An 18,376-nucleotide genomic window follows, 5' to 3' on the forward strand; every position below is an offset into this window, starting at 1 on the left:
CAAAATATGTGAAGTGTTTTGGGTGAAAAGTCATAGTATGGAGCAGCAATGGTAGGAGGGTGTAACTGTCCCAAAAGGAATGTGGTACTGTGAAAAGAGTGCATTTTTCAGCGACCAACACAAGAGAAACCAGTATTTCTGAGCATACACTAGCAGCTTTGCTTTCTTTTGCTACTTCATTTCAGCCAAGTACTTAAATATTTGCTTTAAGTTAAATGCCATGCCCCTGGGTGGATTGCCAGCAGCAGGGATCGCACTGGTACTGCTAGTTCTTAAAGCATGAGCCTCTATTGCAGGCCTGCACAGCATGCAGCCCCTGGGCCCGCGGGGGGTGAGTAGGCAAGAGGCGGGGTGGGGCAAGCCAACGGCTGGCAGGATGGTGAAGAGGCCAGTGGAGGGGGGCCAGGTGAGCGGGCGGCGGGGGAGGGGGGCTGAGGAGGCGAGCCGGGCAAGGGGGTTGGGGGGAAATGACGAGCCGGGCGGGCGGGCAGTGGTGGCACTATCGGACTTACCACGGTGCCCCTGGCGCCGGGGTCCCAGCCCGGCCCGCTCTTCTCTGTCCCCCTGCTCTCTCTCTCCTGTGGGGGCAGAAGCTTGATGCTGCCGGCTGCTGGGGCTCCTGCTGCAGCCGGGTTCTGCTGGCAGCCAAACTCCTCCCCCACCTCTTCCCCCAGCGTGCTTCCTTCCCTCCCCTCCCTGCCACCGATCAGCTGTTTGCCAGCAGGAGGGAGGGGGAAGAGCGGAGCCTCAGCACGCTCGCTGCTCTGGGGAGGAGGAGGGGAAGAGGAGGGAGCATGGCCTTGGGGAAGGGGCTGGAATCGGGGCATACCCCCTCCAGCCCCTGCCGGGAGCACCCCCATGACCCCAGCCCACACCCCCCGCCCACCCTGACCCCTGCACCCCCTCACACTGGGTGGCCGTTTGGCATTTGTACTGCGGGGGCTCCAGCTATGTGCCGCAATAATGTTGGAGCAGTTACTCGAAGAATTTATCGGGAGACAAGTAACCAAACATCACTGCATTATACATCAGCCGGTTTTCTGTAACAAAGTCTTAAAATCTGAGCGTGTAATGTCAGTGGTACTTTCCATTGTAAACTACATCCGTTCTAGAGGACTGAAACATAGGACATTTCGAGCCTTTCTTGAAGGGGTAGATGCCGAGTGCAGCGACTTAATCTACCATACGGAAGTGAGGTGGCTGAGTCGAGGGAGAGGGCTCCAGCGTTTCGTTGCTTTGAAAGAGGAGGTAGCAAAATTCCTGGAAAAAGGGCCAATAAAATTCCCAGAGCTTGAAAATGAGTCCTGGAGTCAAGATCTCTTTTTCTTTTGTGATATTACAGCACACCGGAATGATCTCAACATTCAACTTCAGGGGAAAAAAATCAACCTATATTTCAAATGTGTGCAGCAGTGAAAGCTTTCAAAATGAAATAGAAACTTTTCAGAAGTCAGCTGTCAAAAGGCGAAATGTGCCACTTTCCCACCTGTGCACAGCGTATCCCTCAGCACAAACACGCCGCGTTAGGAGCAAGATACGCAAAGCACACTAATCTTTTGATAGAAGAATTTGACAGAAGACTTACTTTGTCTAAAGAAGAAGACGTCCAGTTGAAGCTGATTCAAGCTCCCTTTTCAGAGGAAGTGCCACTAGATTTGCAGCTGGAGGTTATTGAACTTCAGTGTTTGGCAGTTTACCGAAATAAGCACAGAGAAAGCAGCCTGCGGGACGTCTACAGAAGTCTGGACAATGAAAAATACAAGAATCTTATCGAAGTTGCACTGAAAACGTTCAGCATTTTTGGAAGCACTTACATATGTGAACAAACATTTTCCATCATGAACACGAATAAAAACAAGCAACGTTCTTCTCTGACTGACAACCATTTGGAAGACATTATGAAAATATCCACTTCAAATATGTCCCCTGAATACAACAAGCTTGTTGCCAAAAAGAGATGTAATATCTCTCATTAAATTTGCAAGGTAATTATGAAAGGTACAAATGTTTTCTTTCAACGGAACAGGTGCTTTTCATTTTTCCATGATTCATTAAAAAAAATTTTAAAAATTGTTTGCTTTAATTGAAAAATTCTTAATAAAGTATCACCCCCACCCAATCTTCCTTTTCAGCCCACAGCTGTTTCGGTGGGGCGGCGCTGGGGAAGGAGGGTTTGTTTCCGCGGGGTGGGCGGCGCGGGGGAGGGGGGTGTTTCCGGGGGGCCGGGGGGTTTCGGCCCTCAGCTGTTTTCTTTGGAGTAATATGGCCCTCTCCGCTTTACGAGTTGTGTTGGCCTGCTCTATTGCATGAGCTAAAAGACTCAGCTCTCTCTTATCCAAGGTTGTAGCTGGCTCATCAACCTCTATATGTGGCCTACCCACCACTAGAGGGGGACAGAGCACCACCCTGAGTGGGTATGGGTAACATAAGCGCATACATAAGCATAGCAAGAAAGCCTATTACAAAATTCATCACATGTATGCAGAGTGCAGATTCTACCAGCTCATCACTCATTGACATCTAAACAATTTTCATCACAGCACTGAAAGACACTTCTCAATGGGAGCTGTTTCCCTACTATAGCCCCAATCTTGCAACGAGATTATGTCCCAGCACCTCTACGTGAGTGGAAAGGTATGACTGAAATCATCTCATGGCAGGGTCAGGGCCTAAATTTTGGATTTTTACTCCTATCTCACTTCCGCTGCAAAGCTGTTCAAAAAGAATATGCAAGAATTACTTAATAATTGTGTGTGTGTGTGTGTGTCTGTATAACATATATCTTTTTGCAGATACAGACTAGCACGGCTGCTACTCTGAAACCTATATATAATATATATACTTTCCCCACTCTCTTGTTTCAAAATGGCTGAAGAATTTTTGTTCTAGCTTTCCAAAAAACAACCCGCAAAAATTTGTGTGCCCATGACACAGAAAAATTTCAGTCTGACGGGGAAACATTTCAATAAGTCCTCAGAGACTAAAGACAGGAGTTTAGAATGGCAACTGCCATGCAATCTTAACTATAGTGGTCACTACATTACAGCAGTGCTCTGGAAATGAGATGTGTATGTGTATATGTAAATAGTTAACAGATAAAATGCCAGTAGGTGCCACTTAAGAATATGTAGCATAGTTCCTGAGTTATGTAGGACGAATAAATCTTGTTATGCACTACGAATGGGTCTTTCTAGCAACTTATTTTAGTTTCTAACAGCTACTGCATCCACTCTAATAGACATTGAGAGGCATTTTTAAAAATATAAAATGAGGAAAGTTGTGGTTTGCCTGTGAGTGTGACTGGTTGCTGCATTAAGGCCCCAACTCAGCAAAGTATTTAAGCACATGCTTAATTTTAAAGACATGGGACCTAAGCATGCCACAAGTCCCACTGTCATCAGTGGGACTTTAGCATATGCTTAACTGCTTTGCCGAATAAGGATGGACTTGAGCACATGTTTAAGTGCTTTGCTGAATTGGGGAGTAAAAAAGGAAACAACAAAGATCAAACCTCTTCATGACAGCAAAAAATGGCTGTTAATTTTAAACAGCAGGATGGCAGAACATCAAGGACACTTAATCTAATAATCTGTGTGTGGCTGGGATTTAAGAGTCCAGGTTCATTTCCCAGCTGTGCCACAGAATTCCTGTGGAACCTTGGGCAAATCATTTAATCTACCTTATGCCCCAGTTCCCAATCTGTAAAATGGGGATAAAACATCCCCAGCTCACAGGGATGCTGCGAGGATAAAATCCATTAATGACTGTGAGGTGCTTGGATACTCTAGAGATGAGGGTATATAAACAGAAGCAGAGAAAGAAGATCCTTTCTGTTGGTCAGCAATTGTGAATTTGGGGACATGAACTAGTGCGAAGCTACATAAAATACAAGCTGCTTTGTTGTTCCTCTCCCCCTCCCACGCCCCCGCCGCATGGCGCAGTCTCTGATTTGCTCTGTGCTGGAAGGAGCGGTATTGTACACAGATGTCTCCTTTGTAGTTAAACTAGTGGGAAGGAGAAGACAGTAAAAGCTCAGCAAATAAAAGCTTTGTCAAAACAGCTATAAATGTGAACAAAAATATTTTTTAAATGTCTTAATGTTCAAACAGGCACTCCTCCAAGCCTGGAGCTTAATCCTAGCTCATTTTGTTTCTGCTCTGGAGATGCCTTTTCTAATAGATTCCTAGATTTTAGAGCCAGAAGGGATCATTCTGATTGGGTAGTCTGACTTAATGCAGAACACAGGCCATAAGCCTTCCATGAAATTAATTCCTGCTTCATGTCCAGTAGCAATGGTTGAACTAGAGCAGATCTTTCAAAAAATCCAATCCTGACTTTCAAATATCCAGTGATGAAGAATCCAGCACCACCCTTGATAAATTGTTCCAATGGAAATTACCCTCACTTTAAAATTTGCACCTCATTTCCAGTCTGAATTTGTCTAGCTTCAACTTCCAGACATTGGTTCTTTGTTTGGATCCTCAGAGTCTGGACTGACTGATGGCTGGAAAATTTCCAATGCAGAAGTTTTTCAATGGAGAAAAAAAGAAGAGCCAAACTTTTGGCAAGAAATTTTCCAATTTTTCCACTAATTCAGCTCGTCCCCTCGCTATGACCTATAGATTTGAATGCCTAAAGGCAGACCTGTGCTTCCTGAACTTGGCTTCTCAGGGTAAAAAACAATCATTAAAAACTCTTCAAATAGAAAAGAGAACCTGCAATCCTAAAAAGCTTTCAATAAATCCAACCTGTTATTGGATACATCCGCCCCAGTCTCTGGCCGCCAGCTGGTAGGCACAATGACGTACACACAACAGCCACTTAAAACTAAATCGGAGCTGCTGAGCACCTCCCGCTCCAATGGGTGTTGAGTGTAGCCAGGGGTGCTAAGTGCATCTGAGAATCAGGCCGCTACAACAGTAACTCTCCCCTTCCAAAAATAAAACCTCTCCCCTAGCAGTTTTCACCCCATAAAGGGAGAAGTGTCTGACACTACATGGAGTCCACTGGGGCCATCACTCAATTTTATGTGGAAGGGGCTCAGATGGAAGCAGGATAAACCCCTACGATAAGATATGACTCCAGAAGAGTTGGGAGGTCACTGCTGCCCATTCAGACAGCAAGAGTCTGGGCCAGCCTGAGCTGTGATTAGCAGCAGGGGGAGGACAGACTTGACATTCATGGCAGCCTTTCAGATTGCAATGACATCTTCCCAGGCTTGGGCCATAATCTTTCCGTTTGTATAAACATTGGTGATAACTCCCCCTCGCCTGCATGGTCAGGCTGGGGCTGAGCTGTACGCCCGCACATGGGAGGGGGAGGACAACACCAGCCGCTTGCAGGCCTGTCTGCCCAGGCAACGAGGCTGTGTCTTGAAACAGCTTTCGAGAGCCTGATTCTGAAAATGGATTCAGGTAACCCAGCTATGTCAAATGGTGTCACCGGAAATCACCAGGTCCTTAGAACCCTTTCCAGGACATGGGCGTGTTTTCTGTGCAGATGGGGCATCAGACCCATGCGAACCAGCCTTGGCCATGGCCTCTGAGGCAGCTGCTTTCCGTACCCCTGGGTGCGAAGCCGGGGAAGGGAGGAAGAGGCCATTATAAACTGTAGGCCTTAGACTATAGAGGTGGACTTCTCCTGAGTCTATCTCAGCAACATCCTACAGGACTTTGAATAACCCAGCAAGGCTGCATCATTTATCCCAGTGCTTTGCCCTTCACCCCTGAGGATCCCCATGGGCTGTAGGGACAGGAACGAATTAAGCCACCATTTCAGAGAGAGGGACACTCGCCAGTGACTTGGCCAGAGTATCAGCCTGACAGGAACAGAACGAAGCTCTCCTGATTCTCTGTGCTGGACTGTGTCTCCCCTTTCTCAGAGCCTCACCAGGCTGAGCACAAGGCTCGCTTATGAACTCAGCACGTGCTACATCCATGCATGGAAAACCACCAGGGATTCAACCAGTGTAGCCAGCATGTAAGGCAAAATAAGACTGTGGCCCAGCCAGTGCATCAGACCCCTGCAGAATGCATGATCTGATGGTCCCATTGCTCAGAAAAGGACGGTGGCACGTAGGGCTGTAACCCTGGGAAGGCAATGCCTCGCTCTGGTGGTGGTCTTCTAATATGCCTAACGCCAGTGGATCAAGGCAGATGGGTTGCATCATTGTAAAGCCTGATAATTTTATGCTTTTTTTTTTTTTGCCTCTTCCACAAAAGAGAGATTAGAATGAAAATTCTTCAGGGCAGGAACTGCCTCTTCTTTTGTATTTGCTGTAGCTACCTGCTTTCCAATCTAAAGAGTGATAATAAAGAGGCCAAGAGAATTATTTTGTTGGCTACCCCGGCTGGCTCTGTAGCCTGCCAAGGTCATAGAGCCATGGCAGAATGAGCTGGATTCCCTGGTGGCTCAGGCACCATTAACACTTTCCCTCACTGTCACTTGCACAACTTGGCTGCCACCATACAGCCCAGAGGAGGCTGCGTTTCAGTGATGTGCCTCTATGTAGCTTACAAAGCACTTTGGATTTTTTTTTTTCCACAGTGGAAGCTGCTGCATGTGTTCAAACTATTTCTCATGGGAAGACTCAATAAAGTTTTCTGAATGGTGAAAGCCATCAGTAACGCTAACGGGTTTTTTTCTTCCACTGGAGCAGAGTTAAAAAAACAAAGGGACTTAACAAATTAAATCAGGAAACAATAAGTACAGGACGTGGCTAGAATGACATTATGTAAAGAGTAATACATCTGGAATAAGTTACTGCACAGGACAAGCAAAGCAGAATCTAAACATGTGCAAGACGTAACCATGTTTGTGTCAGGAGAAGGGTGTGGTTAAAACAAGTCAGGAAGGTGGGACTATGATAAAGCAAATAGCGAGCAAGCATGTTAGCCTAGATAGTCTTTTACAGCTCCTGCTGTTTGTGTTATTAACAATTTCCTATTGAGTTGCAGCAATTTCTTTAACTCTCTGTCCTAGATCTACTGGATGTTTCAGTTATGGGAAGACCAGGCTGTAACTGTGAGCCATTCGGGGGGCCGGGGGTGTTAAGTGAACTCCTTTGCCCTTGCTCAGATGATCAAGCAGATTTGCCTGCAGTTTATTTTGTACACACGCACGTGACCCTAAACACAGCCTGCAATCCCCTTTGGTGAATGTGGCGTCAATTTGGATTCTTCCCTGAGCTTGCTCCCAAGGGGCCCCGAACTGCAGACCATATGCCAGCCAAGAGCCCACTGAAGAAATGGGAATTTTGCCAGCATGAGAATGGCAGGGCAGAGCAGAGCTTCTAGGAGAGCAGGTAACTAAGACACAGGTGGAAAGACATAGTGTAATCAAGAATCAGGCCCTAACGACCCTTTATGCTGCTCCCAGCACCTGTACCTGCTCGCAGACCTGTTGGAGGTATGGCTGGCATGCATTGCATTACAGCTGGCCCCTGGGAAGTATAGCATAATTTAGAGCAGCCCTGAGGTTGCTCTAAAGTGCACCAGTGGCCAGGCAGGCTTCTTCATGGCAGAATGCAGGGGGTGCATGAGTGGTTCACTAAGGGCCAAATTCAGCCTTAGGTTATGCGCTGAGATCAATGAGTGCATGTAACCAAGGGACAGAGTTGGTCCCCATTTCATTTCAGCACTGTTCACTTCCTCAGGCTTTGGAGGCAGGATCTCTGTATATGAATATTTACGACCCGCTTTCCAGCTAAAGCAGGATAAAATCTGCTTTCATAATGCGTTCCCTTTGAAAGATGACAATAAAAAGAAAAAAAATTCCCACCACCCACTCAGTCTCATGCAAATTAGAGCAGAACAAGAGATACAAAATAAAAAAAAAAATCCACCTCCGACTTTGGGAACGAGATGAGGGGGAAGTGAGTGAGCATATCCCTCCGAGACATGCTCTAAATCTTGTTACACAAAGTCACTGCTGGCCTTTTGTAATTAGCAGGTACAGTCAAAGCTGCATTTGCAGGGATACCGACAGCCAATATAACAAGCAAGAAGTGATTGAAAGCCCACAGGCCTCTGCCCCATGACTGCCAGTAAATAAGGCACTCCCTCTGCAAGCCTTGTTAGCAATGCAGAGTGACCAGATCTTTTCCTGTTACAATATTTGGTATATCTACAGCATTCCCCATCTGAGGATCTCAAAGCCCTGTATCAACTTTTACTAATTAAGCACAGCAATAGCCTTGTGAGGGAAGTCAGGGATTGGTCTAGCAGCTCGGGTATTGAAGCAGGACCCAGTACTGGAGCACGTGTAGGATCTTGGCAAATCACTTCATCTGTATGTGGTCTCCATTTCCCCTCTTACCCTCTGTCTGTTTAGATTGTAAACTCTTCAGGGTAGGGACTGTCTCCCACTCTATGTTTGTACAGCACCTTGCACACTGGGCCCCTGATCTTGGCTGGCACCAGCAGGGGCTATGGTAATACGAAGGATAATAATAGAAAGATTGTTTTAACCACTGTGGAAATGCAGCTGCAGCGTAATCAAGAAACGAAGAAGTCAAGGAAACAGTGTCCAGTGGAAGCGCAGGGAAAATATTAGGTGGGCAGGATGTAATTTGGCCAGGACATTAGTGTCTGTTCCCCCTGCACCTTGTGCAGTCATTTTGGCCAGTGTACGGTGAACACACACCGCTATCAGATCAGAATGGTTGCACTTTACACTCCTTCTACACCGGTGTGAATAGCGACACACGGCAGTGAAGAATCAGGTCCCGGGACTCTCATCCTCTCGCAGAAGATGCTGTCGGATCTTTTACCGACACAAAGAGGTCAAACCCTGTGCCTTACTTCCTCATCCAGGAAACAGGTTCCACAGTATTGCCCAGATTAAAACCTGCTTGTGCTAACCCTCGGAAGGTCTGAGCTGAATCCCCCACTCCATCCTCCCCAGTCTTCTGTGGTTTGATGAAATAACCAGCCTTGGTACCTGGCATAGAGAGTCAAAGCCTCTCAGGAGACGTGTCCCTGCATTTGATGATTTAATTGGGGATTGGACCTGCTTTGAGCAGGGGGTTGGACTAGATGACCTCCTGAGGTCCCTTCCAACCCTGATATTCTATGATTCTATGATTTCACTGTGAACAAAGACTCACGGGATCCAGAGTGGAGTTTGGAACCAACCAGGATCCCCTGTTTCCAATCAATAGAAAAGCAGCAGTGGAGAAAAGACAATGAGGTTGTGATGTAAGTGTCTAGTCACTGGAATAGGAGGAACCAATATTGTGCGCCAGGTCCTGCCCCTTTAGATTGGTGGAGCCCCACTGAAGTCAGAAGACCTGTAGGGGTGTAAGAATCTGAGATGAAATCCTGGTCCCACTGAAGTCAGTGGCAAAACTCCCATTGACATCAGTGGGGCCAGGCTTTCACCCCCATGTCTAGTTTAAGTAACCCATAGACCACTTTTCCCAGGCTCCAGCAATCTTCACTGAAGGGAGGGAAGGGATATTTAGAAAGGGAAGAAACTTGTGCCAACTGGAAACTTACTGCAGCTCTTACAAGGTAACCTGGAAAAAAAAAGAAAGGAAAAAAAGGCTATTTCAAAGTGAAAGCCCCGAGAGACACGGACATTGAACACATCCTTAATTATACAGACCTGGACCTTGTTCTAAATGCATTAGGGAGCTTTGTGTTGGCTATACAAGCATTACAAGGAAAAGCTCTATGTTCCACAGAGAAACCATTTGCAGGATTTCCAACCCCCAAACTGCAGCAATTGTGAATTTTTACCAGGGAGGGTAATTAACCATTGGCACAATTTATCAACGGTCATGGTAGATTCTCCATCACTGGAAATTTTTAAATCAAGATTTGATATTTTTCTGAAAAATCTGCTCTAGGAATTATTTTGGGGAAGTTCTCTGGCCTGTGTTATGCAGAAGGTCAAACCATTTGTTCACAATGGTCTCTTCTGGCCTTGGGATCTATGAGTGAAACCCCCTGTCTCCCCCCGCCCCCCAACCCATGAGATTGGCTTAAAAACAAAGAGATTTAAAAAATAATAAATTTGGGATGGGGGTGGTGGTATTTGCCTTCTGGGTTTTGAGCCTTTAGGGTTCATGTTTCCAAGCTTTACTCTGCAGCCAGGAGAACTGGAATCTCACCCAAAAAAAGAAAAAAAAAGCAAAAAAAGCTGGAGTCTGATGTAATCACATGACTCCAGGAACTGGGGCTTTAAAGAAAAACAGCAAATATTAAACTAATGATGAAATGGCAGAGTTGGAAGCACTGTGGGAGATTCACCCCTCCAAAAAAATACTGCTAAAGTTATTCAACAGTACAATGCAATCCATTCTCTAGGGAGGCAGTGTGGCCTAGTGGGTAGTGCCCTGAGTTGGTATTCAGGTAGACCTAGGTAGGTTCTATTCCTGGCTTGCCTGCTGGGTGACTTTGGCAAAGTCTTTTTCTCTGTGACTCCGTCTCCCCATCACTGAAATGGGGATACTGCTATTGATCTCCTTTGTAACTCGCTTTGAGATGTACTGATGATAAGAACTGGGGGTTATTATACTGCAGCAAAGTCTGGTGCCCAGGTTTAATAGCAAATTACACTGATTGGAAGGAAGTCCCACGTTTACAGTTCTGCCAACACATCCGTCACGTATGGAAGGATGGTCCAGTGACTAGGGTGCTAACCCCTGACTTAAGTGATCTGGGTTTGAGTCCCAGCTTTTCCACATACTTCTGGGGTGAGTTTGGGCAAGTCACTTAATTCTCCTCTGTGCCTCAGGTCCCCATCTGTGAAATGGGGATAACTGCCCAGGCCTGCCTCACAGCAATGGTGTGAGGCTACATACAGTAAAATCTGAGGTGCTCATCTACCATGGTGTAAGTACCAGAGACAGCGAGCCATGCACAGGAACTCAACACTAGAAGGCCCCAAGTCAAAGCATCACCCATTCCAATACCTCCTCACTGATCTCCCAGCCCATGGAGCAAACAACCTCAGCAAAAAAAACCCTGGAAACTGCTCGAGATACGAGAGCAGCTGGGATAGAACAAGTGGAAGCCAAGAAGCTGGGCTGTGGCAGAGCCCTGCAGCGAAGTCTCTTGCGGCAGCAGCCCAACATCCCTGCAGGAATATTCAAAGCCAGGTCAGACTCATGCCAAATGGAGTCTCTGTGACCATAACCTGGTGGTGAGACATAAAGTCCACTCTAAGCCACGAGGGGAATGGACGTGCAATCAGTGGGCCCAAGGAGAGAATCATAGAATCATAGAATATCAGGGTTGGAAGGGACCTCAGGAGGTCATCTAGTCCAACCCCCTGCTCAAAGCAGGACCAATCCCCAATTAAATCATCCCAGCCAGGGCTTTGTCAAGCCTGACCTTAAAAACTTCTAAGGAAGGAGATTCCACCACCTCCCTAGGTAACACATTCCAGTATTTCACCACCCTCCTAGTGAAAAAGTTTTTCCTAATATCCAACCTAAACCTTCCCCACTGCAACTTGAGACCATTACTCCTTGTCCTGTCATCTGCCAGCACTGAGACCAGTCTAGATCCATCCTCTTTGGCACCACCTCTCAGGTAGTTGAAAGCAGCTATCAAATCCCCCCTCATTCTTCTCTTCTGCAGACTAAACAATCCCAGTTCCCTCAGCCACTCCTCATAAATCATGTGTTCCAGACCCCTAATCATTTTTGTTGCCCTTCGCTGGACTCTCTCCAATTTTTCCACATCCTTCTTGTAGTGTGGGGCCCAAAACTGGACACAGTACTCCAGATGAGGCCTCACCAATGTCAAATAGAGGGGAACGATCACATCCCTTGATCTGCTCGCTATGCCCCTACTTATACATCCCAAAATGCCATTGGCCTTCTTGGCAACAAGGGCACACTGCTGACTCATATCCAGCTTCTCGTCCACTGTCACCCCTAGGTCCTTTTCCACAGAACTGCTGCCTAGCCATTTGGTCCCTAGTCTGTAGCGGTGCATTGGGTTCTTCCGTCCTAAGTGCAGGACTCTGCACTTGTCCTTGTTGAACCTCATCAGATTTCTTTTGGCCCACTCCTCCAATTTGTCTAGGTCCCTCTGTATCCTATCCCTCCCCTCCAGCGTATCTACCACTCCTCCCAGTTTAGTATCATCCGCAAATTTGCTGAGAGTGCAATCCACACCATCCTCCAGATCATTTATGAAGATATTGAACAAAACCAGCCCCAGGACCGACCCTTGGGGCACTCCACTTGACACCAGCTGCCAACTAGACATGGAGCCATTGATCACTACCCGTTGAGCCTGACAATCTAGCCAACTTTCTCAGAGATGGAGACCAAGAGACATACACGGGTGAGAAAGAGGTTTTCTCAATCTTAAGCCTTCTTGTCACCAGGCAATGAGGGGACTCTGGGCCTGGCCAAGGGAGAGAGATGGCATGGGGATCTGGAGCAGTACTGCCAAATGGGCTCAGGGGATCAAGCCCCAAAGACTGCGTGTCCCGTCTTCTGAGGGGCCTGCCATTTTCTTATATTTTGGCAACAGAAGTATAGCTTGTCTTGCCATTAGAGTCTCACAGGATTGAACTGTCTGTCTCCTGCCTGTGTGTGTGTATCAGATACATGTATGTGAGGTGTGTCAAATGCATGTGTGTGTCTGAGCTGTGTTCAGAGGGGCACCTGTGTCAGATGCGTGTGTGTGTCTGAGCTGTGTTCAGAGGGGTATTTGTGTTGGATGCGTGTGTGTCTGAGCTGTGTTCACAGGGGCACCTGTGTCAGATGCGTGTGTGTGTTGGGCTGTGTTCACAGGGGCACCTGTGTCAGATGCGTGTGTGTCTGAGCTGTGTTCAGAGGGGTACCTGTGTCGGATGCGTGTGTGTTGGGCTGTGTTCAGAGGCGCACCTGTGTCAGATGCGTGTGTGTCTGAGCTGTGTTCACAGGGGCACCTGTGTCGGATGCGTGTGTGTGTCTGAGCTGTGTTCACAGGGGCACCTGTGTCGGATGCGTGTGTGTCTGAGCTGTGTTCACAGGGGCACCTGTGTCGGATGCGTGTGTGTGTTGGGCTGTGTTCAGAGGGGTACCTGTGTCGGATGCGTGTGTGTGTTGGGCTGTGTTCAGAGGGGTACCTGTGTCGGATGCGTGTGTGTGTTGGGCTGTGTTCAGAGGGGTACCTGTGTCGGATGCGTGTGTGTGTTGGGCTGTGTTCAGAGGGGTACCTGTGTCGGATGCGTGTGTGTGTTGGGCTGTGTTCAGAGGGGCACCTGTGTCGGATGCGTGTGTGTGTTGGGCTGTGTTCAGAGGGGCACCTGTGTCGGATGCGTGTGTGTGTTGGGCTGTGTTCAGAGGGGTACCTGTGTCGGATGTGTGTGTGTGTTGGGCTGTGTTCAGAGGGGTACCTGTGTCGGATGTGTGTGTGTGTTGGGCTGTGTTCAGAGGGGCACCTGTGTCGGATGCGTGTGTGTCTGAGCTGTGTTCAGAGGGGCACCTGTGTCGGATGCGTGTGTGTCTGAGCTGTGTTCAGAGGGGCACCTGTGTCGGATGCATGTGTGTCTGAGCTGTGTTCAGAGGGGCACCTGTGTCGGATGCGTGTGTGTCTGAGCTGTGTTCAGAGGGGCACCTGTGTCGGATGCGTGTGTGTCTGAGCTGTGTTCACAGGGGCACCTGTGTCGGATGCGTGTGTGTGTTGGGCTGTGTTCAGAGGGGTACCTGTGTCGGATGCGTGTGTGTGTTGGGCTGTGTTCAGAGGGGTACCTGTGTCGGATGCGTGTGTGTGTTGGGCTGTGTTCAGAGGGGCACCTGTGTCGGATGCGTGTGTGTCTGAGCTGTGTTCAGAGGGGCACCTGTGTCGGATGCGTGTGTGTCTGAGCTGTGTTCAGAGGGGCACCTGTGTCGGATGCGTGTGTGTCTGAGCTGTGTTCAGAGGGGCACCTGTGTCGGATGCGTGTGTGTCTGAGCTGTGTTCAGAGGGGCACCTGTGTCGGATGCGTGTGTGTCTGAGCTGTGTTCACAGGGGTCTGTGACCTGACACATCTGTCAGAGGGGTGCGTACTTGGTGCGACCGGGCATTTGTGTCATACACCCGATGTGTGCAGGGAGGGTAGGTCAGAGGGGGGTTGTGTGTCAGAGGCATCAGTGCCAGGCAGAGGAGAAAGAGAAGTGTGTGTGTGGGGGGGGGGGGGGTACTGAGTGTGACAGAGCCAGCAGAATAAGTGCCCTGTCTCTTTAAAGGCCCAGACACAGCCCCATCTGATGCGGCGGCTCCAATCAGCAGCCCCTGGGCTCTGGCAGCAGCAGGAGCCTGGGCTCTGCATTCCTCCCTCTTCCTAAAGGGCTAACATGGCGATGGCAGGATGAGGGGGAGGTGAAGACGCAGGGGGATGTGAGAGCAGCAGCTGCCCGGACACACACGCGGGGCGGACAGCGCAGCAGGGGGGGACTGCAGCTGAGGAAAGGAGAAGGGAGAGGGGGGGAAAAAATATAAAAAAAAAAAACCAAAAAAACACCCAACCCAACATTTTCATGGAGAGCAAAAATCCCATGCAAGCTGGGGAGGATCAGGACTCCTTTGAGCTGAGACCCTTGCATCAAAATGGTAGAGCTGCAAACCTTTCCTTTCTCTGATTCTTCCTCTTGTTGATTTCTCCCGGGCTTTGCAGACTTTGCAGAGGCCTCTGAAACTTGCCTAAATAATTGCAACCACGTTGGGGGAGGGGGTGGGGGAGGGCTGAAAAAGAGGTGCATGGTTTATTTTATGTGCATGCTGCAGCCGCAGATTGTGTGAGGGGAAATACAGATCTATGCCCACTGTCAAGAGGCAGGGTTGGAGGGGAGTGCGCTCTTATTTCGTTGTGTGTGTGTTGGGGGGGGGGTTGGAAAAACGATGCCAAGAGAGGGGCATCTCTGGATTTTGAAAGTGGATTTGCAAAGTGGGAATGTAGCTGGAGCGACGATAGCTGTCTTGTTGCATGCAAAGAGTTAAATTCCTTCATAGCAGGCTGATGCCTTTGCAAAGGGTTAGGTCACAATCCAAGCATTTTAATTATAAGTTGATTTTTTTTTAATGCCCCGCTGCCCTCCCCCCTCCCCCCCCCAAACGCAGCACTGAGAATTTTGCTTGTAGGTGGGTGCAATAAAGATAATGACACCACCACCCCATCCCCCCGAGGATCTTGAATTAGAAAGGGCAGCTGTTTGGGAATGAGACTTGGGCTGGGTTATTGTTTTTTCGTTGGATTTATTTGCCCTCCCCTGTTTGTAACAAGGAGCAAGTTTGTACTGGGTCCCCCCCCCCTCCCCTTGCAGGAGAGGGGAGGTGGTGGAACTTTGCATTGCAGATGTGAGCAAATGGAGGGTGTTGGGGCCTGGGGGGAAGGGGTCAGGTTTCTGCTCAAGGGCAGGAATCGAAACAGTTACTGTCTCTGGCTATGGGGGGGGGGGGTTACTTTGCAAACGGGGGATCTTACCTGCAGGTGTCAGAGCTTGTTCTCTGGAATGTGGAAAATACTCAAGTTGGATTTATTTTGTCCCTTTGTGCTTAACACTCCAATAGAGAATTCATTCATCAGCAGCTTCCCCTGTGCCCCCCACCCCTTCCAGATGACGCCCTCATTTAGACAACTTTCTTCCCTGCTTCATCCCCTTCATATGCGGCTAGCATTTTTCCATCTGAGTCCTAAGTGCTGGGGAAAGTTCTCTTCTCTTTTCTCCCAGTGCATCTGTGGAGGTGTTTGAGATTTAAAGCCCTGACCGCCACAGGCTTGCTGCCCTGATCTGGATAGCAAGAGGGGCATGAATACTCTGCCATGGGTGGAATGTATGGAGTTGAATGTGGGTTTACATATATCCCGGTGTCATGCAGTGCATTTCACTGTCCATTAGTGTCTGATTTTTAAGTTGATGTGAGATTCGAATCTAATGTGTTGTTCCATAATGGCTGACTTAAGGGTTTCATTCTGACTTCACGCTGGTGCAAATCAGGAGTAAGCACAAGGAAGTTGGTGGGAGCGCAATTGGAAATTGGAATCAAGTTGCAGATGTATATGAGTATGTATAGGCCAGGGGTAGGCAACCTATGGCACACGAGCTGATTTCCAGTGGCACTCACGCTGCCCGGGTCCAGGCCACCGGTCCGGGGGGGCTCTGCATTTTAATTTCATTTTAAATGAAGCTTCTTAAACTTTTTAAAACCCTTATTTACTTTACATATAACAATAGTTTAGTTATATATTATAGACTTCTAGAAAGAGACCTTCTGAAAACGTTAAACTGTATGACTGGCACAGGAAACCTTAAATTAGAGTGAATAAATGAAGACTTGGCACACCGCTTCTGAAAGGTTGCCGACCCCTGGTCTAGGCATTTATCACACAAGTGGTGCTGTATGGATCTGTGTCAATAGCTGTATCGACTTGGCTGGGCCGTTTTGATTGGAGCTGCCAGGAATGCAGATTTGGGCCCAGTCCAAGCAGCAACAAACTTCCTTTGGGGTTGGTGGGAGTTCAGGGTTTGCGAGGGGTGTAGGTCCTGGCCCCGTAGTGGTGACATGCTTGAGGTGCAGACTTTTACAGCTGGGTAGTTTATCCTTGCAGAAAGCAGGCCTTCAACTAAGTACTGAAACATGTAAACAGAAATCCAGTTCCCCTCATCTAACGACAGCTCAGCAGCGTATTCTCCGGGAAATCTGCTACGAATGAAGCCAATAATCCATGGATCTCACCAAACAAATACTCTCTAGCTCCTTTTTTCCTCTCTTTCAGTAAAAGTCTACTATTATGTTATTGCCAGAGCGATGGCACCGTGCCCATAATAACACAGATGGCAATTTGAGTAGCTTTTAGGAAATAGCAATAAAGTGCTAGGTTTGAAAATAATAACAACTTGGGCATATGAGTGTGCCCTGCTCTGGTGTGTGTGAGATCATTATTGGGATGTGCCGAGTTCTTCCCTTAACAAGCCTGCTGTTGAACCGGCTCAGCAGTGCACTGACCCACACTACGGCCCTGATCCTGCAGTGGGGCCCACACAGAGAGGCTGTGTGGTCACTGGTGGGCTCCGTTGAAGTGGGTGGGTAGAAGGGTTGGTCCGTTATTAGTATTATAGTAGCACCTAGCAGTCAACCGAGAATGGGGCCCTATTGTGCTCAGCGCTGTACGGAGTAAGAGACAGTCCCTGAAGACACTGTCCTCTGTGTAGACAAGGCAAGAGTGTCAGAGCCTAATCGTAGTGCCTGATTCCTTGCTTACTAAAAATGACCACTGATGGTGCAGTGCAGGAGTGGCCTGGTGAGATTCAGTAGCTTCTTTAGGAGCAGCATTTAGAGGAATGCTGCCGGGTCCTTTCGTGCCCAAGGATAGAGTCCATGAGGTTTTACACAACAAATATGAATAATGTTTTATGACTTTTTTTAATAAACTGAAATGAGAGAAGCTGTTTTGGACCCTGATGCTGCAGTCTTGGCTTGAATGGGAGTCTTTGTGGGTCTTGGGCCCCGCCACACGGATCAGATTGCAGGCTTGGTTTGGATTGAAGCATTCCCCCTGCAGAGTCTGCCATCCAAACCCCACGGATCCAGCTAAATCCCTGAGAACTGGGAAGTGAAACTGACCAGTTGCGTTTCACTGTCCGGCGGGAGTCAGAGTCAAAAAATAAGCAAATGGTGAAAAGTAAACCAGATTTAAAACACAAAATCTGCTTTATTCGCAAGATCATTAAGTAACGTAGGAAAGCCGTTTTATGGGAAGGATTTTTTTTCTAAAATCTTAATGTCCTTTTAATGTAATGTTTCTGGACCTGAAATAAAACTTTCTGCAATGCAAATACAATGCTAGCACTCCTACTGTTGCAATTTATCCAGTCAGTTGGATCTGGTTTTGAGCTGTAAGTAAATGCAATGGCACAAGCTTGTGTTGGTGTGTTCCCAAAAGGTAACCTAGCAGACTTGTACAATCTTTTGCTTCCTTCTTAGAAACGCAGGTTATCTTTGTTCTCTTTGCAAGGACTTTATCACATATTTGAATGTTGTAAGGCAAATGCTAGAATAATAAAAGTCAAAGAGCCCAGTATTTCCATTCCCCTGTGTATAGGAAAGCCAGGTGATGTAGTTTACGAAAATAACATGGTGCTCTCTGTGAAATTTCTAGTGCATGAGAGATGGGGGAGATTGTTGCTTGTGAGTAGATTAAATATTGGTTATTTTTAAGATATGGAATTAATGTACAGGAGATCTGCTTAAGAAAAATAAGAATAAACCTTTTTGCATATGAACTGAATGTGTCAAAACATCAGCCGTTCTTTGAACATCTTGCATGAAACGCTTTCTGACTGCGTGTACGTGATCCACCGTATCTCACTAGACAATAAAACTGATCAGTCTTTGGGGCTGTTGCATTTCAGTTTGTCAGCTCAGAAGGGCATATGGGAAGGGTGCAT

At 47.7% G+C, this 18,376-nt stretch overlaps 1 protein-coding gene across 5 annotated transcripts in view; it reads left to right on the forward strand.

Moving 5' to 3' along the window:
- Positions 1–14,400: 14,400 nt before the first annotated feature.
- The window catches only part of ZBTB47 (zinc finger and BTB domain containing 47), a 96,970-nt gene continuing 92,994 nt past the window's right edge, over positions 14,401–18,376 (forward strand). For all 5 annotated transcript variants that reach the window (XM_078851867.1, XM_078851866.1, XM_078851868.1 and 2 more), the window contains exon 1: positions 14,401–14,540. In XM_078851867.1, the coding sequence (XP_078707993.1) occupies positions 14,538–14,540 (3 nt within the window). In that variant the 5' untranslated portion in view covers positions 14,401–14,537. The remainder of the gene's footprint in view (positions 14,541–18,376) is intronic.

Source organism: Lepidochelys kempii, chromosome 2 (genome assembly GCF_965140285.1).
Source record: "Lepidochelys kempii isolate rLepKem1 chromosome 2, rLepKem1.hap1, whole genome shotgun sequence".
Taxonomy (NCBI): domain Eukaryota; kingdom Metazoa; phylum Chordata; order Testudines; family Cheloniidae; genus Lepidochelys; species Lepidochelys kempii.